The 26,746-nt window shown below is 50.2% G+C and overlaps 1 protein-coding gene across 2 annotated transcripts in view; it reads right to left on the bottom strand.

Annotated features, from left to right (window-relative positions):
- Window positions 1-26,746, bottom strand: part of CTIF (cap binding complex dependent translation initiation factor) — a 315,912-nt gene that overhangs the window by 115,703 nt on the left and 173,463 nt on the right. For both annotated transcript variants that reach the window (XM_047764342.1, XM_047764351.1), the window contains exon 7: window positions 25,682-25,758. In XM_047764342.1, coding sequence (XP_047620298.1) covers window positions 25,682-25,758 — 77 coding nt within the window. The remainder of the gene's footprint in view (window positions 1-25,681; window positions 25,759-26,746) is intronic.

Genomic DNA, 26,746 nt, shown 5'->3' with positions numbered 1-26,746 from the left:
GGAGACACTTCCTCTGGCTTTTTTTTTTTTTTTTTTTGGCTGCATTCGAGGCATATGGAAGTTCCTGGGCCAGGGATCGAACCTGTGCCACAGCAGTGACCCAAGCTGCTGCAGTGACAATGCCAGGTCCTTAACCTGTTGCACGCAAAGGAACTCCAGGAGATACTTCCTCTGGCATCCCCAGGTTCTTTGCAAGCCTGACATCTTCAACATGACCTGAGGTTTGTAGCTCCAGGGTGGGGCATTCAGAAGCATTTGGATTCTTCTGTTGGCCCCCGGGGGAGACTTAAAAACTTGAAAATCCATAGGGGCCATCCCTGGCCCTGGCTCCCAGCCCAGTGCTATTCCCACCACACCATCATGAATGAGAACAGATGATGCTGGAGAAGTGGGGGTAACATTGGCAACTTCCAGCCTCCCACCACTGGAGGTCAAGTCAAGGAAGGACATTCAAGACCCACTTATGACAGGGCACCATGCAGGGAAGGCACCTAGATGACATGTCAAGGATTTATTTGTAATGATTTGACTTGACCTTCACCTCCCAAGAAGGCTCTGCACAGGGATCACCATGACCTATCCCCTAGGGTCATGCTTGAGGCTTACTGCCCGGCATCACCCATCTCCCAGCCAGTGCAATGACCCAGACCCAAGTCTTCCTTACAAAGGGCTCAGAGTGGATCATGAGAATTGATATCTTTTTCTGCTTCAGATCTGGGTACTGATGCCAGTCTCTCTTGGGTGGTTTAATAGACTAATTTTCTGGGTTGTGGCAGGGAGACCTGAGATGGGAGGCCCTCCACAGAGCTGGCAGGAATGGAAGAGAGTTGTTGAAAGGCCCTGAGAGGATAACATTAAGCAACTTAGGGAAGGCTGGCTACCTCCTTGTCCACCCATTCATTTACTCAATACATGTCTACGGAGATCCACTCTATGCAGGTGCTGCTCTAGACGCCAGGAATGTGTTTGGGAACAATAGACAAACAGCCCTGCTCTTATGGTGCTTATCTATAATGGGGAGATACAGATAATAAACAAAATAAATGCACTGCACAGAATGTCGGAGGACCTTCAGTTCTATGGAGAATAAGAAGCCAGGAAGGGGGGTTGGGAGTGCGGGTGTGTGATGGGGCACCCATGAGAGAGTTTGCATTTTTATGGATTAAATATTTTTAATTGAAGTATAATTGACTTACGCTATTGTACTAGTTTCAAGTGTATAACATAGTGACTCAATATTTTTATACTGGAGTTCCCACTCTGGAGTGCTGGGATGCAGGTTCAATCCCTAGCCTGATACAGTGGGTTAAGGATCCAGTGTTGCCGCAGCTGCAGTGCAGGTTGCAATTGTGGCTCAGTTCTAATCCCTGGCTGGGGAACTCCATATGCCACAGGGCAGCCAAAAAATATATAAGTACATACATATTTTAATACAATATGATCACCACAAGAAGTCTAGTTACCATCTGTCCCATACAAAGGAATTTGATTATTGGCTATATTCTTATGCTGTACATGACACCCACATGACTCTCCCTCACCCATGAGGGTTTGGACTTTGGTAGAACTGTTAGGACAGATCTCACTGAGATGGTGCCACTGAGCAAAGGCTTGGAGGAGGAGCCATGTAAATGTTCAAGAGTGGAGCAATCCAGGTAAAGGGGACAGCAAGTGCAAAGGCCCTGTGGTAGGAGCTTGCTGCTGTTGCTCAAGGCCTCCACGAAGGCCAGTGTAGCTGGAGTGTAGAGTATGTGAGTGTGTGTGTGTGCACGTGTGGGGAGGTGGGGAGTACATGATGAGGTCAGAGGTGATGGGAACCAGATCCTTGGAGACCATTGAAAGGACTCTGGTCCTTACTCTATGTGAAATGGGAAACTACTGGAGGACTCTGAACAAAGAAATGACATTTTAAAAGGCAGAAGCCAATAGTGCCCTGGACCAGAGGGGCAGAAGTAGAGGTGGGTTGGACTATTTTTTTTTTTTTTTTGGTCCTTTTAGGGCCACACTCACGGCATATATAAGTTCCCAGGCTAGGGGTCAAATCGGAGTCACAGCTGCTGGACTACACCACAGCAACAGCAACTCCAGATCTTTAACCCACTGATCGAAGCCAGGAATCAAACCCTCGTCCTCATGGACACTAGCTGGGTTCATTACCACTGAGCCATGACGGGAAGCATGCCTGCTCTCTCAGGCTCAGCAAAAAGGTTTGTTTCTATTTCAACTTAACTTTTATTTATAATTCTGTAAAATTTATTTATTTATTTATTTATTTATTTATTTATTTATTTATTTATTTATTTGTCTTTTTTATCTTTTTAGGGCTGCACCTGTGGCATATGGCGGTTCCCAGGCTAGGGGTCTAATCGGAGCTGTAGCCACCAGCCTACGCCACAGCCACAGCAACGCGGAATCTGAGACTTGTCTGCAACTTACACCACAGCTCATGGCAATGATGGATCCCTAACCCACTGAACGAGGCCAGAGATCGAACCCGCAACCTCATGGTTACTACTGGGGTTCATTAACCACAGAACCACAATGGGAACTCCCCTATGTAAAATGTTTAAATCAGCTCCAAAGTCAAATCTGCAAAACAAGGTGTTCAGTGATGTCTGCCTTCTATTCCTCGCCCTTTGCTGCCATAAATAACCACTTTATTGGTTTTACGGTTTATCTATTTATTCATTATCTATAATATAAGTAAATATGAATATATATTTATATCTTCCTTTTAGGGAGAAATGGTAGCATACTACACATACTTTTTCACTTTGCTTTTTTCAGTTAATATCATTTGAGCTTACCTATTTTTCTTTCTTTTTATTTGTAGGGAAGTTTTTTTAAAAAACCATTTTTATTTATTTATTTTAATTTAAAAAAATTTTTTATTTTTCTTTTTAGAGCTGCACCTGTGCCAAACAGAAGTTCCCAGGCTAGGGGTCGAATCAGAACTGCAGGTGCTGGCCCACACCACAGCCACAGCAACACGGTATCTGAGCCACGTCTGCAACCTATGCCACAGTTTGCAGCAATGCCAGATCCTCAACCCACTGAGGGAGGCCAGGGATTGAATCTGCACTCTCATGGACACCAGTCGGGTTCTTAACCCACTAAGCCACATTGGAAACTCCGTATTTATTTTTAAAATTGTCTGTACCAAGGGTTCAATTCTGCTTTCTAATAGGCACCACCACTCTGGGTAAGGATCAAAATAGTTCCTAGAATTCCATGGGCAGCCTCTTACATGAGAATGGGTTATTCTGGGGTTTCTTCCTGTTCTGAACTTCTAGAACTCCCTGATTCTTGGTGATAGGCAGGCCAGGGCCTTGGCAAATGCTAGGGGAAGTACTGGGGTGGGAGGTGGAGATCTAGCTTGGTCTGGCTCTGCCAAAGCCAAGTGTTTGACCTTGGGGAGCCCCCTTTCCCTGAAAAATGAGAAGCCTGGATAAGATGATCTCTATGGACTCTGGAATGGACACTATGGGTCGGTAAGAGGACCAGGGAAGGAGGCTGACGCAAACCTGTTCCTGGCAAACCATGTAAGTAGGCAACACTTTCTTAGGAGAAGGTGCTCAGTTTCATCATACAATAGTCTCAACTCCCATCACCAGCCTCTCCGCACATGCAAAGGGCTTCTGTGTGATATGCAGGCACGTGGCAGGTCATGGAGACAGGGCTGTGAGCTAGAGTTAGGTGTACACGTGAAACACAGGGGGTCAGCAGGGAGCAGCCCGCTGAGCAGGCTGCTCTATGATCTAGTTCTAGGGCATTCACAGATGTCAGGGGGGTGGAACAGCAGGGGACTGGAAAACCAGTCAGGATGGCAGAGGGATGGACATTCCCTCAGGGATAAGGAGGCTGAGCCTGCTCTGCCAGGAGTTTTCCTGCCTGAAGCTGGACCAATGTTACCCTCCTAGGGAGGGCCTTCTAGAGCCTGGGGGGCTCAATTGACCAGCATGGTATAGGTCCAAAGGTTTCTGGAGCGCAGGGGCTTTTCTTCTTTCTCTCACAGAGAAAATGTCAAATCTAAGGCCACCCACTCTATATGTTGCTCTTTCTCTCCCAATACCCTCAAACACAGCTCACCCAAGTAAAGGCAAGAGGTCAGGAAATAAATATGCCCTCAGGAAAAATCACTGGAAGAAAGAGCAAAACTCAGAGCCATCCTAAAGCGCAGCCTGGGTGGAGCTTTCCCTGAAGCCATGCATCACCACATATTCCAGCTCAAAGTCCTCTCCCAAGCTTCTGTCTACAGTTCTGACTTCCACTTGGTGCAACTGGTGGCAGACAGGGCCCCAAACCCTGGGGACACTGTGGGATCTGCTGAGTAGCCCAGAGCATGCCCAGGGCAGGAGGAGGGCCAGCTTCGGAGCCTGGAGAGGACCAGGCATCCCGCCAGCCCCTTTCACCTTCCTAAGCCCGGACATGAAATACATCATCACCCAGTTTGTTGCCCACAACCCCCTTGGGGCTGCGCAGGAAGGAACGTGGGAGAGGAAGCCACTCTCTGCACTGACTGGGTCTTGACTCACTGTATCTTGGAAGAAAGAAAGGGAGGTCTGAACGCTCCTAGCTAGGGGCAGCTCGGTAATTGTGGGTTTTCTGTAACACTCCGGGAAGGAACAGTTGCTGCCATGGAGAAGCTGGGGAAAAGGCTTCATGGCAACCATTCCCAGGGACGAGGCCATCCCAACCACCAGACCACCCTGATGTGCCCTTTCCAATTCTTCCGCTTCCCCCATGCAAGGGATAAGGAGCAGCCCAGCCTCTCCAAGGACGCAGCAGGAGTGGAGGGTGGGGTCCTGTCTCCACCCCATTCACAGGCTACAGCTCCCAAAGGGAATAGCAGGTAGAAAGGGAGCTCCGAACGCCTTGTCACTGGCCCCAAGACCCTGCAGAGGAGAATGGCTCAAATTTTGATCATGGGAATTCCCTCTGTAGCGCAGCAGAAATGAATCCGACTGGTATCCTTGAGGATGTGGGTTCAATCCGCATTGAATCCGTTCAATCTAGCATTGCTGTGAGCTGTGGTGTAGGTTACAGATGTGGCTCAGATCTGCTATTGCTGTGGCTGGTTGTCGTGTAGGCTAGCAGTTGCAGCTCTGATTCAACCCTTAGCCTGGGAATTTCCATATGCTGCAGGTGAAGCCCTAAAAAGCAAATAAATAAATAAATAAATAAATATTTTAAAAAATTGATCATGACCAGGTTTTCTTTTTCTTTTTATGCCGCCTTCCCCCCTACACCCTGCCACAGCATATGGAAGTTCCCAGGCTAGGGGTTGAATCAGAGCTGCAGCTGCCAGCCTACACTACAGCCACAGCCACAGCCACACAGAATCTACATCTGCCACCTATGCTGCAGCTGTGTATCTTTAACCCACTGAGCGAGGCCAGTAATCAAATCCACATCCTCAGGGTCACTATGTTGGGTTCTTAACCTGCTGAGCCACAATAGGAACTCCTCATAACCTATTTTGATACAGAGGAACTCAAGCACCAGCAAGCATTCTATAGACTCCAGCCTGGGATGAGAACTGGGCTCTAGGACTCAAGACAAAAGTCTGAGGCTGCCTCAGAGATAAAGGCTCTGCTCCAGGCAGCCTCTCCTCACCTCTCAATATCTCTCTTTCCCCAGCTTCCAAGCTCACCTCCTTCTTCTCTCCAACATGAACTTTCTTCCTCTGGTCACCCTCCAACAAGCTGCAGGCCTTGGCACCTGCTGCCCGCACCAGGGACATCCCCCCTTGTCTGGACATCCACACACAATGCATTGAGAGGTGTGTCTGTAGCTCGATGCCCTGGGTCTAAACTCTTGGCTTTGTCCTTTGCAGTCAGGCCAGCCTGCCCACTGCCCTGGACACTGCACCAGGCAGACCTCACCTCAGGACCTTCGCCTCTGCTCAGTCCCTTACCAGGAAGGTGCCTCCCCCTGCCCTCTGCCTGGCCCACTGAAGAGACAGGTCACGTACCACCTTCTCCAGTAAGGCTTCTGGGCTACTTTACACCCCAGAAATCTTTCTTTGCTCTGAAGTCCCAGGGTCTAGGGACTGGCATTGTGCTATCTCTCTCTCTCTCACACACACACACACGCACAAACATTATATGCATGCACACACCTATGTATACTGGTACAAAATATATAATACACAGACAACAATGTTATTAAGTGTGAGCTGTCAGTATACCTTTTCTCTCCAAGCTCCTAGAATGCCTGGCACAGATCTAGGCCTGAGAGAAGCACTCAGGAGACACTCCCTTCCTGACCAAACCCCCTTGTCCAGCCTCACTTACCTTCTGCACAGGGGCTGGGGACAGGCACTGCTCCTGCCCCCTGGGAATCATGAGGTAGATGAGGCCCACACTGCAACGTGCTTCAGCCTCTAAAGGAAAATTCCCCTGTCTCCCCCAGGATGCCGTTCCATGATAAACAGGATGCAAACAAATCCTAGCGAATCCTGGGATTCGAGTGATTTTAATACAGCTAATCTGACATCATCTCTCTGATCTGACCCCAGCAAAGCTTGGGGGAGGTGGGGGTGGCCCCTGACCTATTTTTGGTGGGGATCATGAGGCCAGAAGGGGCAGCCTTGAAGGTCTCTCCATTCCTGGCCCCAGAGAGAGGGGGTAACACTTCAGCCCAGCCCCTTCCCCTGCTGGAGGTTCCCAACCTGGATCTGAGCCATAGCTCATGGGGAAGGCTCAGCTGAGTTGGAAGAATCCACCGTCCCTAGTGGAGTTGCAAGTTATTAACCCTGCCTCCGTGGGGGATGGTGGCTCTATCTCCAAATGCCCTCTTTATTGGCCTTCAAATTGCTACCATATTCCTCCGCATTAATACCCCTGGGGGACCCTTTGGGTGGGAAGGTGGGTCTTTACCATTGAAACGCTTTACTCTGAGACCCTAACCTGAGAGACTTGGAGGAGGGATAGGTGAGTGGGGCTTTCGGGGAGGAGTTAGGGCGGGAGCTCTGAGGAGAGCTGGAGCATCTTCGGGGCCAAGCGGATTGGGAAGGTCCCCAACATGTGTGCCAAAGGAGATGGGGTCAAGCTGTCCTCGAAACAATGCTGCTTTTACAAAATGAAAAACCTTGGGTAGACAGAGAACAGCATGACAGCGTCTAAAACTCACCTAGAAGCTTCCATGGAAGCGGGCACAGCCGGGTACTGGCAATAGGGTTGCGGGGCCAGAGACCCCCCCACCACCAGGCCGTCTGTGTCCCTGTTACTCCTTCTGACTGCAGGGCTCCAGCACAGCTTTGTCACTCCCCAGGGAGCCCCTCTCCAACACTGCACTCATCGGGGTCCCCCCAGGAGAGCAGTGGTGATGAAGATCCCAGGTACTCCCACTTGAACCACTAGCGCTGGGTGGTGTCTGAGGGTTTAATGCAAGTGGCAGACCGCTTCTTCCAATGATGCACAAGCATCAGGGGACCGAGCTGGGCCTTTAAGTCTACTACTACCTCCCCCTCCCCCCTCTCCTTACCCCCTTCTCCCCATCTGTAATCCACAAACTTGACAAAGTCCCAGGAAGGTTCCTGACATCCTGGGGATACCACCTCCCCCAGGGGAGCTGTGAGTTGGAAGGGACAGCAGAGAACTTGAATTTTTTTTTCTTTTTGGCCACCCCAAGGCATGTGGAGTTCCCGGGGCAGAGATAAGATCCGAACCGCAGTTGCGACCTATGCTGCAGCAACGCCAGATCCTTAACCCCACTATCCTGGGCAGGGGAATTGAACCTGTGTCCCAGCACTGCAAAGACACCACCAATTCCGTTGTGCTACAGTGGGAACTCAGAGAACTTAAATTTTTAAATCCAAAGGTGGCATGTACTCATGGAAGTTCAGGCAACAAGGCCTCTTGAAATTGCATTCATTTCTTTATGATTATTAATATGATTAACAAGTAGATCAACTATCTACAGAGAGTACACCATGCCTTGACTGTGGGTGCAAAGATGAATAAAGCCCCCAGAGGGTTGCTTGCTCCCATTAGTGAGCACCTCCTCTTGCCTACTCTCTAGACAGGGTTCCTGGCTGGGTGCTGGACAGTCCCGTCCCCCCGCAGCATGGCTGGCACAGGTGTGGAAGGCACATCGGGAACCGTGCTCTGCTGACTGGGCCGCGTTGTCTGCAGGGGAGGCTGCCATCCGAGAGAGCAGGGAGGGTGAACGGGAAGCCTGGTATGCAGAGAGGCTGCTCAAAGACCGTTCACCTAGAGCAAGAGACCCCCTCAGCCTGAGGATGCTCTGGGCTGTTGTGTTAGCTCAGGTGGTAGCTGCCCCATGGTGGGTGTGGCAGAGCCCCACGAGGGGCGGGGTCTGCACAAGATCTGACTGTGCTCAACCCTGGGGCCTTCTTCCTCTTCCACCTTCTCAAGACCTGCCTTAACAGCGTCAGAAGGACAGGGGACACTATCCTACCTACAGCCTTCCAAGTTCTCACCCTACTTCTTAGGCATCAGTGGCTCCCCGCAGGTACCCTGAATCCTGAGGTCTCCCACGGCAGCCTTTAGCAAGGCCTTCTGCTGCAGGGTCCATGTCAAATGCATCTCCAGGGACTTCTGTCCAACAGGGCAGGCGAGGCTTAGCCACTGGAGCCTAGGCATCTGCCTGTGGCACATCAGCCCTAAGCCAGGCTCCTGGGAGAAGCGCGGTACTGTCTTCAAGAAGCAGAGTGGCTGGGGGCCGGCGGGGGGAGGGGGGCAGGGTGTGGCTGTGCAGCTCACAAACATGGCTCCTAAGCTTCATCCCCCTGCCCAGACCATCAGACTCTTCCACTTCCGTCTACCCTCTCTCCCATCACCTGTCCCGCCCCATGCCTGGCTCTCTGGGGCCCAGGAGTTTCCATAGAGCAGGGCTCCATAATAGAACTTTCTGTAAGGATGATATTCTGTAGCTGCACCATCCAGTGTGGTTACCATCAGCTACCTGTTGCTGCTGAGCACTTGAATGCGGCCAGTGTAACTGCAGAACTGAAATTCTAACTTCACTTCATTTTAACTCACTTAAATAGCCATGATGCCTACTGTGCTGGATGGCACAACTGGAGACAAAAGGGGCTTATCATTGCTTCATTCCAGCGACTCCATCTGGAGCCAGAGCTGCCTAGCGAGCATCTAGTGACGACTTCAGAATGCAGGGGGAAGGGCTTGGGGGTGGACTGGAAGGAAAAGATGGAAGAGGGTCCTCTTCTGCCCATCACCACTCTGTGGTCCCTCTCAAACTTTCATCACATCCACCATGACATTTTCAGTTCTAGGGCATGTGGCTCCTCTCCCCACTATTTGTGCTTTTAATTTTTTGGCCATACCTGTAGCATATGGAAGTTCCCAGGCCAGGGACTGAATCTGAGCTGCAGTTGCAACCTACGCCAACAGCTTCGGCAATGCAGAATCCTTAATCCCCTGTGCTGGGCTGGAGATTGAACCTATGCTACCACAGAGACAATGCCAGATTCTTAACCCATTGTGCCACAGCAGGGACTCCATCTCTCCCCACTCTTTGGCACCCCCACAACATCTGGTCTTCTATTCCAGGCAGGGTAACTCTCACCCACACAGGCAGACAACTCCAGATTGCCATTTATTTTAGAGTGGGTGGAAAAGAAATGCATGTCCCCCAATGTAGGGCCAATGTTCCAGAACCCTGTGGCAAAGAATTTGGACAGTCTTATGTCTGGGACCAGCTTCCATTTTGCAAGGTCTTGAGCCAATCACGTGGCCTCTCTGAGCCTCACCTAAATGACTTACGACAGGGACGCTAACATTTGTCTTGTCTGGCACCCAGGGCCTGCTGCAGAACTGCTTTGCAAAAGACAGTGAAGACACCTTTGTTTGTGTTGCTAATGTTTCTATTCTTTTCTCTCCTACCCAAGGAAGCCTTCCCTGTCAGTGTCTGACAGATGCAAGTATCTCAATATGCTTCTACTTTGAGCCCAATCTTTTGGAATCACTGAGATTATAGAGTTTTAGGGAAAATAAGAATCTGTGTATGAGAGAGAAAGAGAGTGTGTGTGTGTGTGTGTGTACGTATGAGTGTGTGTGTCTTGTAAAGTTCCCTTTTTCTGGAACTACCTGCTGGATCTCTGGAGGCCAGGTATGTCCTGAAACTCAGACAAGCGCATCCTCCGGTTTAAAAGCTTCCCCAAGGAGGAAACGTTCTAACTCCTGCTCTACTGTAGAGAGGAACAATGGACAGCAGAGGAGAGGACAGGAAAAGGAAGATATTCTCAGAAAGATTTAAAGTTGAACCAGCAAAGAATAAACACAAACCCCCTCAAAGCCAGTAGTGCATTTTTAGTAGATCATTTAAAACGGGGGTGGGGGTGGGGAATAAAAACAATGAGAAAGGAACTAGAAACAGATAAAGATGGTCCCCACCCACTGGCATTCACACCCTTCTGTAGTCCCCTCTGATACTGAACCAGGGTGAGTGATCAACAGAACAGCAGAAGGGGCGGTATGTCACTCCCGAGACTAGGTTACAAACGACATGAGAGCTGCTCTCTCTCCCTACTCATTCTGTCATGAGCACCCTACAGAGAGGCCCACATTGCAAGGAAATGAACAGCCAGTGAGGAACCAAAGCCTGCCAACAACCACGTCAGTGAGCTTGGAAGTGGATCTTCCAGTCCCCTCTGAATCAAGTCTTCGGATGATCACAATCCCTGCCAACAGCTCGAGCCCAAACCCTGAGACAGCACCACCCAGTTAAGCTGCTCCTGGTGTCTGACCCTTGGAAACCATGTGAGATAATAAATGCCTGTTGTTTGGAGCTCTACGTTGTGGGGTAATTTGTTATGCAGCGGTGGATAACCCACACAAACAAGGAGGGCAAGCTCCATTTCCAGCAAACTATCCGAAATAAGGGGCAGAGTCCCTAACAGCAGTCATGCAGAGACACAGCTATAAACACAGATGTGTATTCCACACACACATAGGCAGTAAGTCCTCAGGTTTGCGCAGCCCTTGATATTTTACCTGCTTTCAGAGCATCATTGCCTTTGAACTGCAAGACAGTCTTCGAAGGCCGATGTCCTATTTTGCAGCTGAGAAACATGCCTCAGAGAGGTGAAGTCATGCCTTGAAGGCTCCACATCCAGCACTGAGACCCAAACCAAGTCCAGACAAGTCAGCACACCCAAGGGGCCACCTACACACTTGGCTGGGAACCTGGGCTCTGTAGTGGCTCATGTGATGTGACTTCCAGAAAATGAACGTAGAGGTGAAAAGGATGTTTGCTTAAAGTGGGAGGGTTTTAGGCTTCTAGGAGCTAAAACATCCCGCCCTCAAAAAACACAACCCATCCACCCTCCTTCCCTTCCCTCTGCATCTCCTGGCTTCTCAGTGTGCCCCAAACTCTTAGCACAACGGCACTCCCTTAACCCTGGGTCATCACTGAAGGGTCCCGTGAAAATGCAACGTCACCCTCCCTGAGTTACCCATCAAGGCTGGACTGACTCCCGAGATCCCAGTTCACAGGATGGGGTGCAAGACTTGTGGGAGGTGGGGAGGAGGGGGAGGCAGAGATGGTTCTTCCTCATTGTGTGCAGAGTAAGCACCGCAGTAAAATACAGATCTAGACCTTCCGCCAGGAAAGGGTGCCCAAGACAGACATTGGATGGTGATCTGGACGCCTCCTTGGGAGGGAGCTGGCCTTCTTGGGCCCTGCCTAGAGATGTCCTAGGATCACCTTCCTGACCCCACTCCTGCCCGAGCATGTGCCAACCTTCTGGATCATCAGGGCAAAGTCAGAAACCTGCACTCTGCCTCTCCCACCCCAGTCCCTACCCAGCCTCTCTGAGCCTCGGCTGTGGCTCACGGTTCAGAGGCACCAGGTTTCCTGCCCAGCGTGACCATCTGCTCTCTGACGCACCGAGCCAGTCGGCTCTGGCCATTCGGGACACGAGGCCAAACACGCACCCAGCCCCAACGAGCATTTTTTTCTTCCTAAAAACGTTTCTCATCTTTGTTTTGCGTCTAGACACATCTTTTCCAAGTTCAGTGTCAATGTAACAAACGGAAAGCCTAAAATTGGATCCTTTGTCCACAGAATCCTCCCTTGAAGCTGAAACATGTCTGAAAACAACTGAAGGGCAGTGTTATGGGGAAGGGGTTAGCTGTGGTTAACGCTGGCTCGGGTGGTCACCTGGAGAGGTGACTCAGGACATGGGGCTCACCCTCCCATGTACCAGTCAGTGTCCTGGTGCTCCCCGCACCCCCATCCCCAAATCCTTTAGCTGCTCCACCTGCTCTGGACCAGCCCAGCAACCACGGGGAAGGTCAAGGATGAAGATCAAGGGAGGAGGAAAAGGAGCTTGGACCGTGAAAGCTGGGTGCAACATGAGAAGGAGCCAGCAAGGCAAGAGGCAGGGGAGGAAGTGCCCAGGCAGAGGGGCCAGCCATGTGCGTGTGCGGACAGGAGTGAGCTTATTCAGGGAGCAGACTGGGGTCCGGAAATGCAGCGAGGGAGGACAGTGCATTAGGAGGAGGCGGGCCAAGGGCAGGTGGGGATGAGGGTGGGGCAGGAGGTGGGCAGTGGCCAGGCATAGCTGGTGCTAGTAGGGGGTTCTAAAGGTCTCTTTGACCACTGTTTAATAATTCCTCCACAGGTACCATCCCTGGCCAGGAAACTTCCACACGCCCTCCCCTCCCCCAACCCAAATTAAAAAATTAAGAAAAATAATGCCTCCTGAATAATTTCTCCAAAACCCTCCACAATGTTAATGTGCTAATGACTGCAAATTTTAAGCTTGCCCCCCTCCCCCCCACCCCTAAACTGCTGGTGAGTTTGCACGTCCACATCCAAATTGGGGCTACAGAACTTGTCACTGGTATAGGCTTGTCCACTGCTGCTGCCTAGGCTGTCTGTCTCAGCCGACCTGGAAAGAACCTGCAGCTCCACCCATCCTGCATTTTGAAAGGCACTGAGACGCCTGCAGGTGCTCGGAGAGCTGGAAATGATGATGCAAGCTGCCACCTCAGAGATGAGCTCTGGGCATGCAAGGGACACCTTGGTCTTCACTTCCCCCCAGGGGGGCTAAGCACAGGCATCACCTCCGAGGACCCGCGGGCCTACCTTCTCGAGTTATTTTAATTCTGTTCGCTGATGACTGGCCTAATTGAGCCCCTGCATCACTTCTGGAAACCAGGGCCTCCCAAAATACTCCAAACCATAACAGAGGCCACCTTGGCTTCCCCAAAAAACACACACGTTGGAAGAAATGGCTAAAATTAAATTACTGGGAAGACTCAGAAATAACTTTCAGGGTAAATGCTGACCCAGGCAGGAAGGCTCCTCGGTATTTTTAAAACCTATGCTCCTGTCCCTGTTGGGGAACCTTGGGGAGTAAAGAACCTGTGCTCCCGGGACTGGGAGAAGCTGGCAGCCTGAGGAAGCTCACCCCCTGCAGACTGCCTCCCCACCCCACCATGAGAGCTGCCCACCACTCTGGAACTCACAGCACCCTTCCTCAGGCCTCGCACCAGGTGCCCTCCCCACCCCCCGCAACCTGGAAAGTCTCTGGGCTATGCAGAACTTCCTAAATATGTCCATGCATGAGTCATCTGGACCAGAGAAGGAATTTACAGGCATAACTAACCTGGTGCAGGGGCACAGAGGGCAAAGGGTGGGTGACCCTGCCTGGTGGGTCTTGCCTGAAATCTCATCATTTGCTTGTTTGCTCATTCCTTTGAATGATGCACTGGCTCCCCACTCCTTTTGAAAATGGCAGCCCGGTGCTGCCTTTACTGCCTCTGGCAAAGAGTTAATCAGGGGCTTAATCAGGGGATGTATGGAGGAGGTGGTGAGGGACCCAGAAGAGGGAGGCTGAGCATGCCAAGGAGGGGACAGAGAGAAATTTTCCTGCAGAGAGCCCAGGCTCTGAAGCCAGCCTGCCTCATTTGCAGTCCAGGTCAGCTACCTCCAAGCTCTGTGACTCTGAGGCAGTTACTCCCCTTCTCTGTTTACTTTCCTCATCTGTAAAATGGAAATAAAAACAGTATCTCTTTCCTAGGGTTGTTGGGAAGATTATAGGAGCTGATATTGTAAAGGGCTCAGTGTATTCCAAACACAATGCGCTTTCTGGAAAGTGCCTGTGGATTTGCTGAGTGACTTCTGGCCGGGACTCAGGGTGGGCCAGGCTTGCCCATGGGCCCATCAAAAAGGGCCCGAGGACCAATGGGATGCACAGCCCACCTCCTGTGGGTAAGGTGGTCCCCTGCAGTGTTCCATCTCAGGTAGCCAGAAGGCTGGAGTATGGAGGCTCAGCCAGGGGTGGCTGGGTACCCAGGGTGCAGGTCTAGACCAAATTTGGTCCCAAAAGATGTACACAGGAGCAGCAGACATGGCCTGGCTTTCTGGAACTTTCTAGAGAGGGTGAAAGGGCTGGTTGAAGATACAAGGGGAGGTGGGTAGTTATCTGCAGGGAAAAGCCCTGCTTGGTCTCTGGAGTGTGCCTCTGTCTATCTCTCCAGCCCCCAGCTAAGGAATAGAATATTCCCGGGAAGGGTTCTTGGTCAGGTTTAACCCTCCACTCTCCCTAATACATCTGAGAAGTATTAGCTCCAAAAGTATAAAGGAATTGCCTAGGGCCACACAAGGATGGAAACCCAGGTTCCATAACTGCTGGCCCAGCCTTCTTTCCTTCCCTGCACATGGCCGGGATGGAGGGGGTCCCAGGAGTGAACTGAGAAAAAAGGGTATTCCTGCCTCTATATTTAGAGCCAGGTGTGGAGTTGGGCCTTCTCAGTACCTGCCATCACACACCATCTACCGGTGTTCTGCAGGTTACATGGCAGTGTCCTTGGGAACGAGAAGAAGAATGGGCTTGGTGAGGGTCTTATCACCTCCAGATCCCCTGGCTGGTAAAGAATGAATTGGTCCTGAAGCCAAGTGAGCCTGGCCCAGGCCCTGGTACCCACCGTGCAGGCTGCCCTCCAGCAAAGCCTGCACAGACTTGGTGTCAGAGGCCTGGTCACTTGGGGCCCTCGGAGTTGCCTGCATCCATGTGCTCCAGCAAGGGAGAGAGGGTTGGGGGTTAATACCTCTGAGTCAACCCCAAATGTCCAGCATTTCAGGAAAAGAGAGGCCAAGGCCTGTGAGGAGGAGAAATTAGATGGTGTCCATTCTCCATCCTGTCTGGGCACAGAGCCGGGAGAGATGGCATTTACCCCATATAGCCACTGTCCTAGTCAGTACCCCTCACCCCCAGGTCTCCCTCCTTGTCCACCTAGGGCTTAAGGGGTCTGGGTGGGTCCTAATAGCTGGAAAAGGAGCAGAGAGCAATGAGAAGGAACAGCACGCAGCTTCCCAGGAGTGGGCACAGAAGGGGAGGTGCCCACGCCAGGGTGGGGCAGGCCCAGCACTGGGAGCTCTGCCAAAATGTGCCACATGGCCATGCACAGACTTGGGGTCCTGGGCCCACAGACATGCTGGTCCTTCCCTGGGAGAAGGACCCCGGGGACTAGTTTACTTTCCCACAAAGCGCGATGCTGACAGCAGGTTCTGAGCACAGAGCATGTGCCAGGAAAGGGGGGGGGCAGGAAAGGGTGAGGCGTGGGCCTTCTCAGTAGCCTGTTTTGCCCAGGAGTGCTGGGGCAGGCGGGCATCATCCGAAGGGGGACCTGGCCATCGTGATTCGTACAAAGGTTAGGGTCTGCCCTAGGCGTTCCAGGGCCTTCCTGTCAATCACACACAGACCTGGGCATCTGGCTTCAAGAAATGAGTTGCTCTTCTTTCCAAGAGAACCCGCTTGGGGGTGGGCGTGGGGGAGAGGAGGCGAAGGATCCTAAAAATAATTCCTATCTGACTCATTTTGCTTAGAATCTGACAGGGCTGCCTGCCAGGTGGGGGTTTGCCTGTCCCATTTTCTTATCTATCTTTAGCAGGGACTTAATGAGGGCAATTTCCTTGCTGCGATAGAAAGACAAACCGCGGGCAATGGGAGTATAATCTGTCTTGCTGTCCCCGGGACTCCTGATGACAGCATGACAATCATGGTCATTGCAGAGCTGAGCGGTCTGGAAGGCTTGGGGATGGCGTCATCCTAGGATGAGGCAAATGAGGCAGCGGTCCCCTCAGTGAGACCCAAGCCAAGTGACGACCACGCAGGAAGTGTCTCCTGTTCCCTCCTACCGCCCCCCCCCCCCCCCCCCGACGCCGAGATAAATCACTCAGGCCTAAAACCCCATCACTCACAACATGGTCCTTTATCTTCAGCATCTCTGCCCCTGTTTTAAAGGGGCAGTCCATTTTCATTATTCACAGTAGTTATGCTCCACATAACTAACCATATAACTATAAGTGTATAGTTAACTATAACTATACTGTGCACACCAGGTCAGTGACCACGAACCACTGCTCCCAGGAGAAAGACAGGGTTAGGTTCCTGCGAGCAAGCCTCTGATCACAGCATCTTCTCCAATAGATCAATACATAACCTCCATTTATGTATGTATTTTGGTTTAAAGACACCTTATTTAATAATATGTTGTTGATTCATTAACATGGAGCTCACAACCAACAGCCTACCACTCTGGCCAGAATGAAGCTCATCTAACACCTGTATTTTCTCCATAAGGCACATCACAGCCTCCCTGCACAGTTGTGGAACACGAGACAGCTATGCTTTGGGGCCATTTTAAATAGCAAATTCACCAACGCAAAGCACACCAATGCAAAAGAACATGGCACTAAACGGATGGCGGAAAGGACACTTGTTTACAGTATGGGAGCTGCAGCAAGAAGGCAGAGGTTGCCTGGTCAACCTCAGCTGGCACTGTGGGTGTGGGCTGAGTGTTTCCCTGCTCTGGGCGTGTCCACGAATAACTGAAAGCATGTGAATGTGGATTTAGGGTCATAAATTTTTACGAGGAAGCAAATTTACAAATATGGAATCCACCAGTAATGACAGTTGCCTGTTCTTCCCAAAAGGCTACCTTAATGATTTACGCAAATGAGTTGGATCTAGGAAGGATGGATCTAGGACTCTGAGCTAGATGAATTCCTCACTAGTTCCTGGAAGGCAAGATCTGGGGCTTATCATCTTTGTAGACGAAGGAATCCATGATTGCAGGAGTGATAAGAGGAGCTAAAGGGAACGGCAAGTTCCAGAAAGCAGCTGTGACTTAGAGACAGGGTTTTAAGATGTCACTGGCGTCTACCAGGGTCCTTGCCCACGAGCCCAGGCATGAAGAGGAGAAAGGTAAGGAGGAGTCCAGAAAGGAATGAAGGGTTTCCTGTAAGCCATGATGGTCATCAAAGTAGAGTTGCCAGACTGTGTCAAGGAGCAGGCTTAAAAGCATTCATGACAATGCTAGAATTAAATTTTTGCATTTTGGGTGAGGAGGAGGCAAGCATGAGGCTGCTGATGGGGAGGATGATGTCAAATTAAGGGGGGCCACTGAGAGGAAGGTTTGCCTTCTGTCAGAGGAGGTGTTAGACCAGGAAAGGCAGACCTGGCTAGAGCATCCTCAGTATGAAGCTGAGGGCCTCAGAGGAAATTGTGGGAGAGACAAAGGCACTATGAGTACTTCTTTTCTTGCCCAAGGGATGGAGCATCATGGCTCAGAAAGAGAGCTCTCCAAGGGAAGTCATCCATGCTCTTGACCATGTCTGAGGAATCAAGTGCTAGAGACTGCAGCTACATGTATACAGTTCCAATCTTTGAAAATCAGAAAAGGTATCATCTTACCCAGAGGGATTCCCAAACAGATAATCTAGAAGAAAAGATGTAAACACTAATAGCTAGCATAGATTCATACAAACCAAGTCAGGGCCAGATCAACAAATCGACATCCTTTTTGGAAAAGGTTTCTATCCTGATATACTTGGAGAGTCCTGCAAACATCAAGATTCAAGGAATGATGTAAGTTGGTACAACTACTTTGGAAAACAGTATAGAGGTTTCTCAGAAAACTAAGGATACAATTACCATATGATCCAGCAATCCAATACCTGGGTATACATCCACACAAAACTATAATTCAAAAAAATACATTAACCTCTATGTTCATAGCAGCACTATTTGTAATAGCCAAGACATGGAAACCACCTAAATGTCCATCAACAGACGAATGGATAAAGAAGATATGGTACATATATGCAATGGAATACTACTCAGCCATAAAAAAGAATGAAATAATGCTATTCACAGCAACATGGATGAAACTAGAGATTATCATACTAAATGAAAAATTCAGGAAGAGAAATACAAGTACCATATGGTATCACTTATATGTGGTCTAAAATATGACATAAATGAACCTATCTACAAAACAGAAACTGACTCACAGATATAGAGAACAGACTTGTGATTGCCAAGGGGGAGGTGGGGAGGGAACGGGATGGATGGACTGGGAGTTTGGGGTTAGTAGATGCAAACTATCACATTTAGAATGGATGGGCAATGAGGTCCTACTATATAGCACAGGGCACTGTGTCCAATCTCTTAAGATAGATCATGACGGGGGATGATATGAGAAAAAAAAAATGTATATATGTGTGACTGGGTCACTTTCCTGTACAGCAGAATTTGGCACAACATTGTAAATCAACTATGTTTTAATATAAATAAATAAATAAGACACAAATGAACCTATCTACAAAACAGAAACAGACTCACATACAAGGAGAACAGATCTGTAGCTGGCAAGGAGGAGGTGATTGGGGGAGGGATGGAGTGAGAGTTGGGATTAGCAGATATAAGCTATTATACATGGAGGGGATAAGTAAGATTCTACTATATAATACAGAGAACTACATTCGATGACCTATGATAAAGTAAAATGGAAAAGGACATTTAAAGAAGTGTGTGCATATATATAAAAAACTGAATCACTTTGCTACACAGCAGAAATTAACACAACATTATAAATCAACTAAACTTAAAAAAAAAAAAAAAAGATTCAAGGAGTGTTTCCAGAGGTTTGCCACATCACTACATCCTGGGACCTGCCTTATCCACTAAAAAAAACTTTAAAAAATTGAGATATAATTCACATACCACAAAATCCACCCTTTAAAATTACATAATCTAGTAGTTCCTGTCGTGGCACAGTGGTTAACGAATCCAACTAGGAACCATGAGGTTACGGGTTCGATCCCTGGCCTTGCTCAGTGGGTTAAGGATCTGGCATTGCCGTGAACTGTGGTGTAGGTTGCAGATGCGGTTCGGATCCCGAGTTGCTGTGGTTCTGGCATAGGCCGGTGGCTACAGCTCTGATTAGACCCCTAGCCTGGGAATCTCCATGTGCCGAGGAAGCAGCCCTAGAAAAGGCAAAAAGACCAAAAAAAAAAAAAAAAACCCATAATCTAGGATTGTTAGTATCTTCCCAAAGTTGCCTACCCATCACCATTAATCCCAGATGTCCTGTTCATTTTTATCAGTGACCTAGGTGATGTCACAGAAAGCCTGCAGAATCAAATCTGACAGCTGACACTAACTCTGTCCCTAGGGAAAGAGCCTGGTACCCAGAAAGGGTTTGGGCACGCGGCGGCAGAGGAAAGGAAGGAGGGACTCGATTGTGAACTGGTTCCACGGTTGGATGACTCCAAGCCACAGTTATGGTCAATCACAGAACCAAGCAGCAAGAGCTGCTGGAGGTTCTTCTCACCCTGCAGTGTCTAGGACATGGCTTGACCACACCATCTGGGGACCCAGGGAGGGGGTGGCACTTGGAGATGTGGGGACAGCCCATTCTGCTCACTCCCAGCAGAGTCATCTGACACTAGCTAGGGATGACTGTGGCATTCTTTTCTTCTTTTCAAATCTGTCTTGTACATGGAGTAAATTAACCGTTCTGAGACCTCACTTAATGAAACAAATTAATTTGGAGAACGGCTCTCCTATCTCCCCGGCCGCCCGGGCATCATGCGATGGACCGCTAATGCCTCCATTAGCTGCTCTACTCTGACGGTTAGGAAGCCAGCTCTGGAGCCTTCGGGGTCTACTGGGACTCCTGACAGTCTGGGCTGGGGCCGTCAGGAGCCAGGACTGAAGGCTTTACCCTTCTCTTTAGTTCACTTGGGGGTAGTGGCTGCTGTGAGCTCTACCCATCTGTCTGTTTCTAGGGAGCTTTGTAAGGGCAACTTCTGGGGCAGTGGGAATCCCTGACTCCCACATATTTTTTTAATGTACTTTTTATTACAGTATCATCTACATAGAGTAAACTGCACAATCTTTTTTTCTTTTTTCTTTTAGGGCCACAGGTGAGTCATATGTAAGTTCCCAGGCTAGGGGTCAAATAGCAGCTGCAGCTGCCAGCCTGCACCGAAGCCACAACAATGCAGTCTGCGACATACATTGCAGCTCACGATAACACCAGATCCTTAACCCACTGAGCAAGGTCAGCGACCAAATCTGCATCCTCATGGATACTAGTTGGGTTCGTTTTCGCTGAGCCAGAACGAGAACCCCTTTTTTGGCTGTCTCGTGGCATATGGAATTCCCGGACCAGGGATCAGATCCAAGCCGCAGTCACGACCTATGCCACAGCTGTGCCAGCCCAGGATCCTTAACCCACTGTGGCGGGCCGGGGATGGAACCTGCATCTCAGGGCTCCCAAGACACCACTGACCCTGTTGCACCGCAGCGGGAACTCCCCACGTCTGTTTCACTTTGGCTTTCACAGTCCCCTTCCCCTAACATCCTCCCATCTCTCTCCCAAACCCTCCTTGTGGGTCATGGCTAGCTCAATGCCCACCTCCTGCAGAGAACATTCTGTCACCAGCCCCATTGGGTGCTTTCTTTGCATTCTGGTGGCTTCTCATTCCCTGGAGGCTGGATGTGCTGTGGCACAGAACTCAGCAGTCAGTCCTACAGAAACTTCCCAGGGGCAGGGGGAGCGGGGGGAGCTGCCCACCACGGTCTTGGCAGGGCCCATCTGTTGACTAGAGCAGACATAGGTAAACAATGACCTGCCCCTTCTCTCCATCTTGGGACGGCTCTAAAGAGTCACCCCCAACTTCACAACTCCCCACAAAGACTGCAGTGCACCTCCCCTCCACCCTCTGCTCGGTCCTGCTCCCCTCCCTTCCTGTCTGCAGGTATTGACCTCAAGGGCACTCCTTAGCAAGCATCCTGCCCACTAATCTCCATCCCCGACTCTGCTTCCCAGGCAACATAGACCACAACCTTCATTCATGGCTTCAGCTGTTCACCTCTTAAATGGAGCCAGGGGGTGGGGTAGTGGGGAGGGGAAACCTCACTCGAGGTCAACAGGCATGGTCTACCGAGTGATGGCATGGCCAGGACTAAGCAGTCCAGAGTTTGCTCCTCTGCCCTGTATCCTTCGGGTAGGGAGCTCAGGATGGGAGATGAAATTGAGCGGTGCCCCTTCCAATCAGCAGGTCTCCAGCTTGGGTGGGGACAGAACACCCAGAGGCACTTGATCTTTCCAGAATGTGTGAAATGCTCATTTAGCACATTCATATCATGAAATGCATAATTTTGCCCCAAATCAGCAAACATTTCTAGTTTCCCCAAATAAACAAGCGGTTACCAGTTGTCCATGTGTTGAGAACATTTTAAAGGAGAAAACCTTTGAACTGTTCATGAGCTTAATGTTTTTCTGCAAAATGAGGAAGAGACACCCACAACCAAGTTCTAGTCACAAAAGCCTACAGAAGGGGGCTGCAGATGGCTGCTCTAGAGAGGCCCTTCCCTGCCAGCCCCAACAGTGGGGGCAGAGCTTTAAAAGCTGATCCCTGAGGAGGAACAACTGATCCTGGGTGCCCTGGCCCTGGAGGGAATGCAAGGAAAGCTCCCTGGGCTCATGAACAAACCGTGTGATGACAGCCACATGCAGCCCACTCTCAGACATCTTTGCTCATTTTACCTTACAGTGTTCCATTTTTTTCTTTTTTCTTTATGCTTTTTAGGGCCGCACTGGCAGCATATGGAGGGTCCCAGGCTAGGCGTTGAATTGGAGCTGGAGATTTTGGCCTACACCACAGCCACAGCAATGCAGGATCGGAGCCACGTCTGCGACCTACACCACAGCTCACAGCAACACTGGATCCCTGACCCATTGATCGAGGCCAGGGATCAAACCCGCAACCTCATGGATATTAGTCAGATTTGTTTCCACTGAGCCACAATGGGAACTCCCTTACAGTGTTTTCTGAGTGCCTCAGATCCCGGCTGATCTAAAGGATGGGGCTGGTGCAAAGACAATTTCCTGGTGCCTTAAAAGGATGACCTTAGTTAAGCCTCCCAATTACTGACCCCATTTTACAGAAGAGGAAACAGAGTTTTCAGGCTATAAAGTAATTTGTCAAAATCACAGAGATAAGGAGTAGAAGAGGTGGAATTCACATGTGGCATCTAATTCCGGGGCCTGTGCCTCAGACTTCAACAACCGGAAAATAAAAACAGTAAGGCACACTCGAGACCTCAATGGGCCCCCAGGAACCGGGATATAGTCTAGACTTCCATCCAGACTAGGGCTTCCATCTTCCAGGTAGCAGAGACCTTCAGGTTCAGCAACCTCCTGGGCTGCCAGGAGTTTGCGGCCATCAGACACCAAGACCACTTACTCTGCAGTCAGATGGAGGCCACAGACCCTTGGCATTCCAAGACAGCCTCAGAGACACCGGGGGATGGAGCAGGCCACCTCCCTCCATGTGACACTGCAGGCCCCCCCCCCCCACCATTATGCATTCACCAACTCCCTGCCCTTGGCCTTTTCAAGGTCAAAGGTCCACTTGAGGCTGTGGAGTCAAAAGGGCCGAGAACCGCAGTCAGCAGAGGTGAGTTTAGCTCTGCTGCTTCTCAGCTGAACTGTCTCTGGCCTCAGTTATTCCATCTGTTAAAGGGGAATCAGTGCCTCTCTCCCTTGCAGCAAAGGGGGAGAGATCAGAGGTGTGACATAGATAGATGTGGGCTGTGCCCTCTGCCACCAGACCTGATATTCTGGTCACCTCTCCTGCCACCCAGGGAATGCAAGCCTCTCTCGTGTGGCTGAAGCCCCACTAGTAGGAAGGCTAACCTGCTATAAAAAAGCATTAACTGTCAAGTTCAATATAAAGGTCTGGGTTCTGCAAAGCCACGACTATCCATCATCAGTCGGGAGGGTTCGGGTCGACCTGATAATATTCTGAGCCGTTCCTCAAATGTCAGAATCACACACTCCACCAAGAAGGACTTGGAGTGGCGCTGGCTTCCTGCTTTCAGACAATGAGGTCCTTAAACTGTCCGGCTGCCTGGTCTCCTGAAAGTCCCCATGCCATGGGGACTCTGTGACAGCCGACTGTCACAGGGCTGCACCGTCTTCCAGATTGCGAATAAAGGTGGAGGCCCCTGACCGGCACACAGCAGGACTCGACCCACCTCTGCTGACCTGACTTGCAGAGTCTGCGCCCCTGATGGTCAAGCTGTTGGGTTTGGAGTCTGACTTTGGTCCAGAGGACACTCTCTCCTTTCATTTCAGTTGATTTCCTCCCGTTCGGGGCCCGGGGGAAGGTGGGGTGCTCTGTACAAATCTTTCAAGCGTTTACTGGCATGAACGTTCTTTCCTTGTAGCCTCCTCTTCCCTGGCCCCGGCCCGTTAGCCTCTCTTCACAGGACATACTTTCCATCCCTTTAATCATCTTTATTGCCTGGTTTTGGACCCAGTCCCGGGTCCACATCCTTTGCGAGGTGTGCTGACCTCACGGGGCATTTGTTAACATGAGCGCACGCTCAGCGGAAGGCCAGCTTCCCAGTGTCTGCATGCTAACGCGCCTCTTCCTACATTCCTGGGTCAGGCTGCTGCTTTCCGGAGACCCGCGTGGTCCAAGGGTTCCTGCCGAGCGAGGCGACAGGGCCTAAAAGTGGAGGTGTGGCTGCTCGGGATGCTGAGAGCTGCCAGCCCTAGCCTGCGCCCAGAGGGTGACTTCTCGGGGGATGCTCGGGGACTTCCCACACCTTCACTCACCTCCACAGCACTCTGGGGACCACAGGGCAGGGGAGGAGCGACACGGAGCCTCTGCTCCTCCTGACACCTCCCCAGTCCCCTGTGAACCCCATTCCCCTCCTTAGGGTGGTGCTCCCCACTCCTTCCCTCTGCCAGGAACCCAGAAACCAGGACTTAGTCTCTGTGAAGCTGCACAGCAAAAAGGCAGTACACACAACGCCACAAGCACAGTCAGATCAGGCCAGGAATAGGCTTAGTCTAACTCTCCCTGCCTAGTTTCCCCTCTCGAGGCCACTACATAAAGTGCCCGGTGGTTCTAAGCCAGGACTGCCTTCCTCCCAGCTGGCTGTACTTGAAAAATGTTTCAGATCCACTAAATCCACCAGCTGATGATGAGACATTCCGGGGCCTCGGTTGTACGCCCACCCCGAGCTGTGGCCACCACCAAGCCCTCCTCCCTTGGGGCCCACTTGTGAAGGGAGGGGTCAGGGATGCTGGTCAGCCCTAGTCTCAAGGACACTGCACAAGAACAAGCACTTCTAGTTTTCTAAGCAAGGGTGTTTGCTGGGCTGTTTTTTGGCTAAGAACATTCTCTGTTCATTCAAGGTAAAAACCACAAGCCATCACCTTTATCTAAGAAGAACTTTCCTACAGGGGAGCGCTTCGCATTAATTTTGTTTTTTTTTTTTAATTATTATTTTTTTATTTTTTTAATTCTTTTTTTAAATTATTATTTTTTAATAGTTATTTCCCCAATACATTTTTTTTTCCTATGGTACAGCATGGTGACCCAGTTACACATACATGTACACATTCTATTTGTCTAGTCACTTATGATGGAGCATGATAATGTGAGAAAATAGAATGTGTACAAAGCACTTTAATTCTTCAGCCAGAAGATTTTCTTTCTCCCCCTTCCCTTCCTTTTTCTTCTTCTTTCCTTTCCCTTCCTTTTTCCTCCTTCCCTCCCTTCCTCTTTTTATATCTCCATCCAGAAATCATCTATGCACATTCAAGTATAAACAAACAAACAAAAAAACCCTCTCACCCTGCTTTTGCACAAATGGCCACATACTAAAATACTGTTCTGTTTTTACTAAAACACTGAAGACCTAGACTTTTTTCATTTGAAATACCCCTTGAAGTCCTTTCTGTGTCAGAGAGGCTTCAAGGAAACAAAGGCTCAGCCTCTCAGATGCCCAGCCTCAGTTGTTTGCTCCTAGCCAGAGCTACTCCAGGCACTTTTTCTGGCCCCTTGAAGCCCCCTAGCCCTCTGCATCCCAGGCAGGATCCTGGATTCTGCCTTAGTTTAAGAGCCCCCCACCCCCGCATTTGCGAGAAGCAGCAGGAGCAGTTGCTGTTCTGTGTGTTGCTGTCACAGCCCAGCCCAGCCCAACATGGGCCAGCCCAGCATGGGCGGAGGAAAGCCAGATAGCCCTGGAACCGCGAGCTGCAGAGCCTCCTGGAGGCCAGGTCTTAAAACATACGTGGGCCAGATCCTAGTCCCTTGAGGACCGCTACTGTTGCTGTGAGGTCAGTGGAAAGAGCTTTTCTCTCCTTGATCTGCAAAACCTGCCCTGGACTCACAGAGGGCTCCCATCCTGGGGGGCCAACCAAGAGAAGGGCAGCCGCTGCAGCCCCCACCAATCCAGCCCACAGTACCCACTTCATCTCCCAAGGCATCAGCTGGTGACAGGGAAAAGCAAAACCCAAGCCAGCACTGTAGCTTCAGATGGCCGGCAGAGGGAAAGAAAACCCACAGCTGGCGACCGCATGTCTCCTACCTCCGGTCATTCCTCCTCCTTCGGAACAGCTTCTTCGTGTGTGCGATCTCTACCTCATGGGGCATTGGGTGGTAGCCCTGCATTGATGGGGGAGAAAGGGGGACCATTAGTCATGTCTGAAAGAGAGCAAAGAACTTCTGAGCTGACTGCAACAACAGCGACGACAAAAGGAAATCGAGGGCTTGGAAAGACGAGACGACCCAATCCAGGCTGAAACAGGGAGAACACTAGTCAGTGGATTTCTTGCCAGGTGATGCTGCTGGGATTATGGAACTAGAGAACAGTGGGGGCATAAAGGGGACCCTAGAATTCATCGTATCTAGTCACTCAAATTACAGACAAGAACACTCAAGGCCAAAGAGGTGGATGAGTGGGTTCAAGGAATTAGCAAGAAAATCAGTCTCTGGACTCACAGGCTGTCTGATGGAGGACAAGTTATTCCTCTAACATCAAGCGTCCTAACACAGGAATGTTAATATCTTCTCTGAGCTGTTGAGAGGATTGTGGAGATGCAGAAACCTTATGAACCCTGACCCTCAGGCCAGGGGAACACACTAGAACCCAGGTCTCCTCACTCTAGACCAGGACACCTCATGTAATTTTTACCCAAGATCCTTATTATTATATTCCTGGGGAAGCATGCAAACAGCTAAATGCATTTTTAAACTTTAACCTGAGGGAGGGAGTTCCTGTTGTGGTACAGCAGAAAATGAATCCAACTAGTATCTATGAGGTTGCGGGTTCAACCCCTGGCCTCACTGAGTGGGTTAAGGATCTGGCATTGCTGTGAGCTGTGCTGTAGGTTGCAGATGTGGCTTGGATTCCATGTTGTGGCACAGGCTGTGGCTGTGGCATAGGCCGGCAACGGTAGCTCCAATTCGACCCCTAGCCTGGAAACTTCCACATGCCGCGGGTGCAGCCCTAAAAAGCAAAAACAAACAAACCAACAAACTGGGGGAAATCCTAAGGATGGTCCCTTGCAAATTGTCATCATTATAACAATTATGTGTATATTTACATCAGAGTCAGAGAAAGACCCTCTATTTATAAAGTTGGGCCGATCCA

The sequence above is a fragment of the Phacochoerus africanus genome, chromosome 2, assembly GCF_016906955.1.
Source record: "Phacochoerus africanus isolate WHEZ1 chromosome 2, ROS_Pafr_v1, whole genome shotgun sequence".
NCBI lineage: Eukaryota > Metazoa > Chordata > Mammalia > Artiodactyla > Suidae > Phacochoerus > Phacochoerus africanus.
This window is presented reverse-complemented; position numbering and strand designations above follow the sequence as displayed.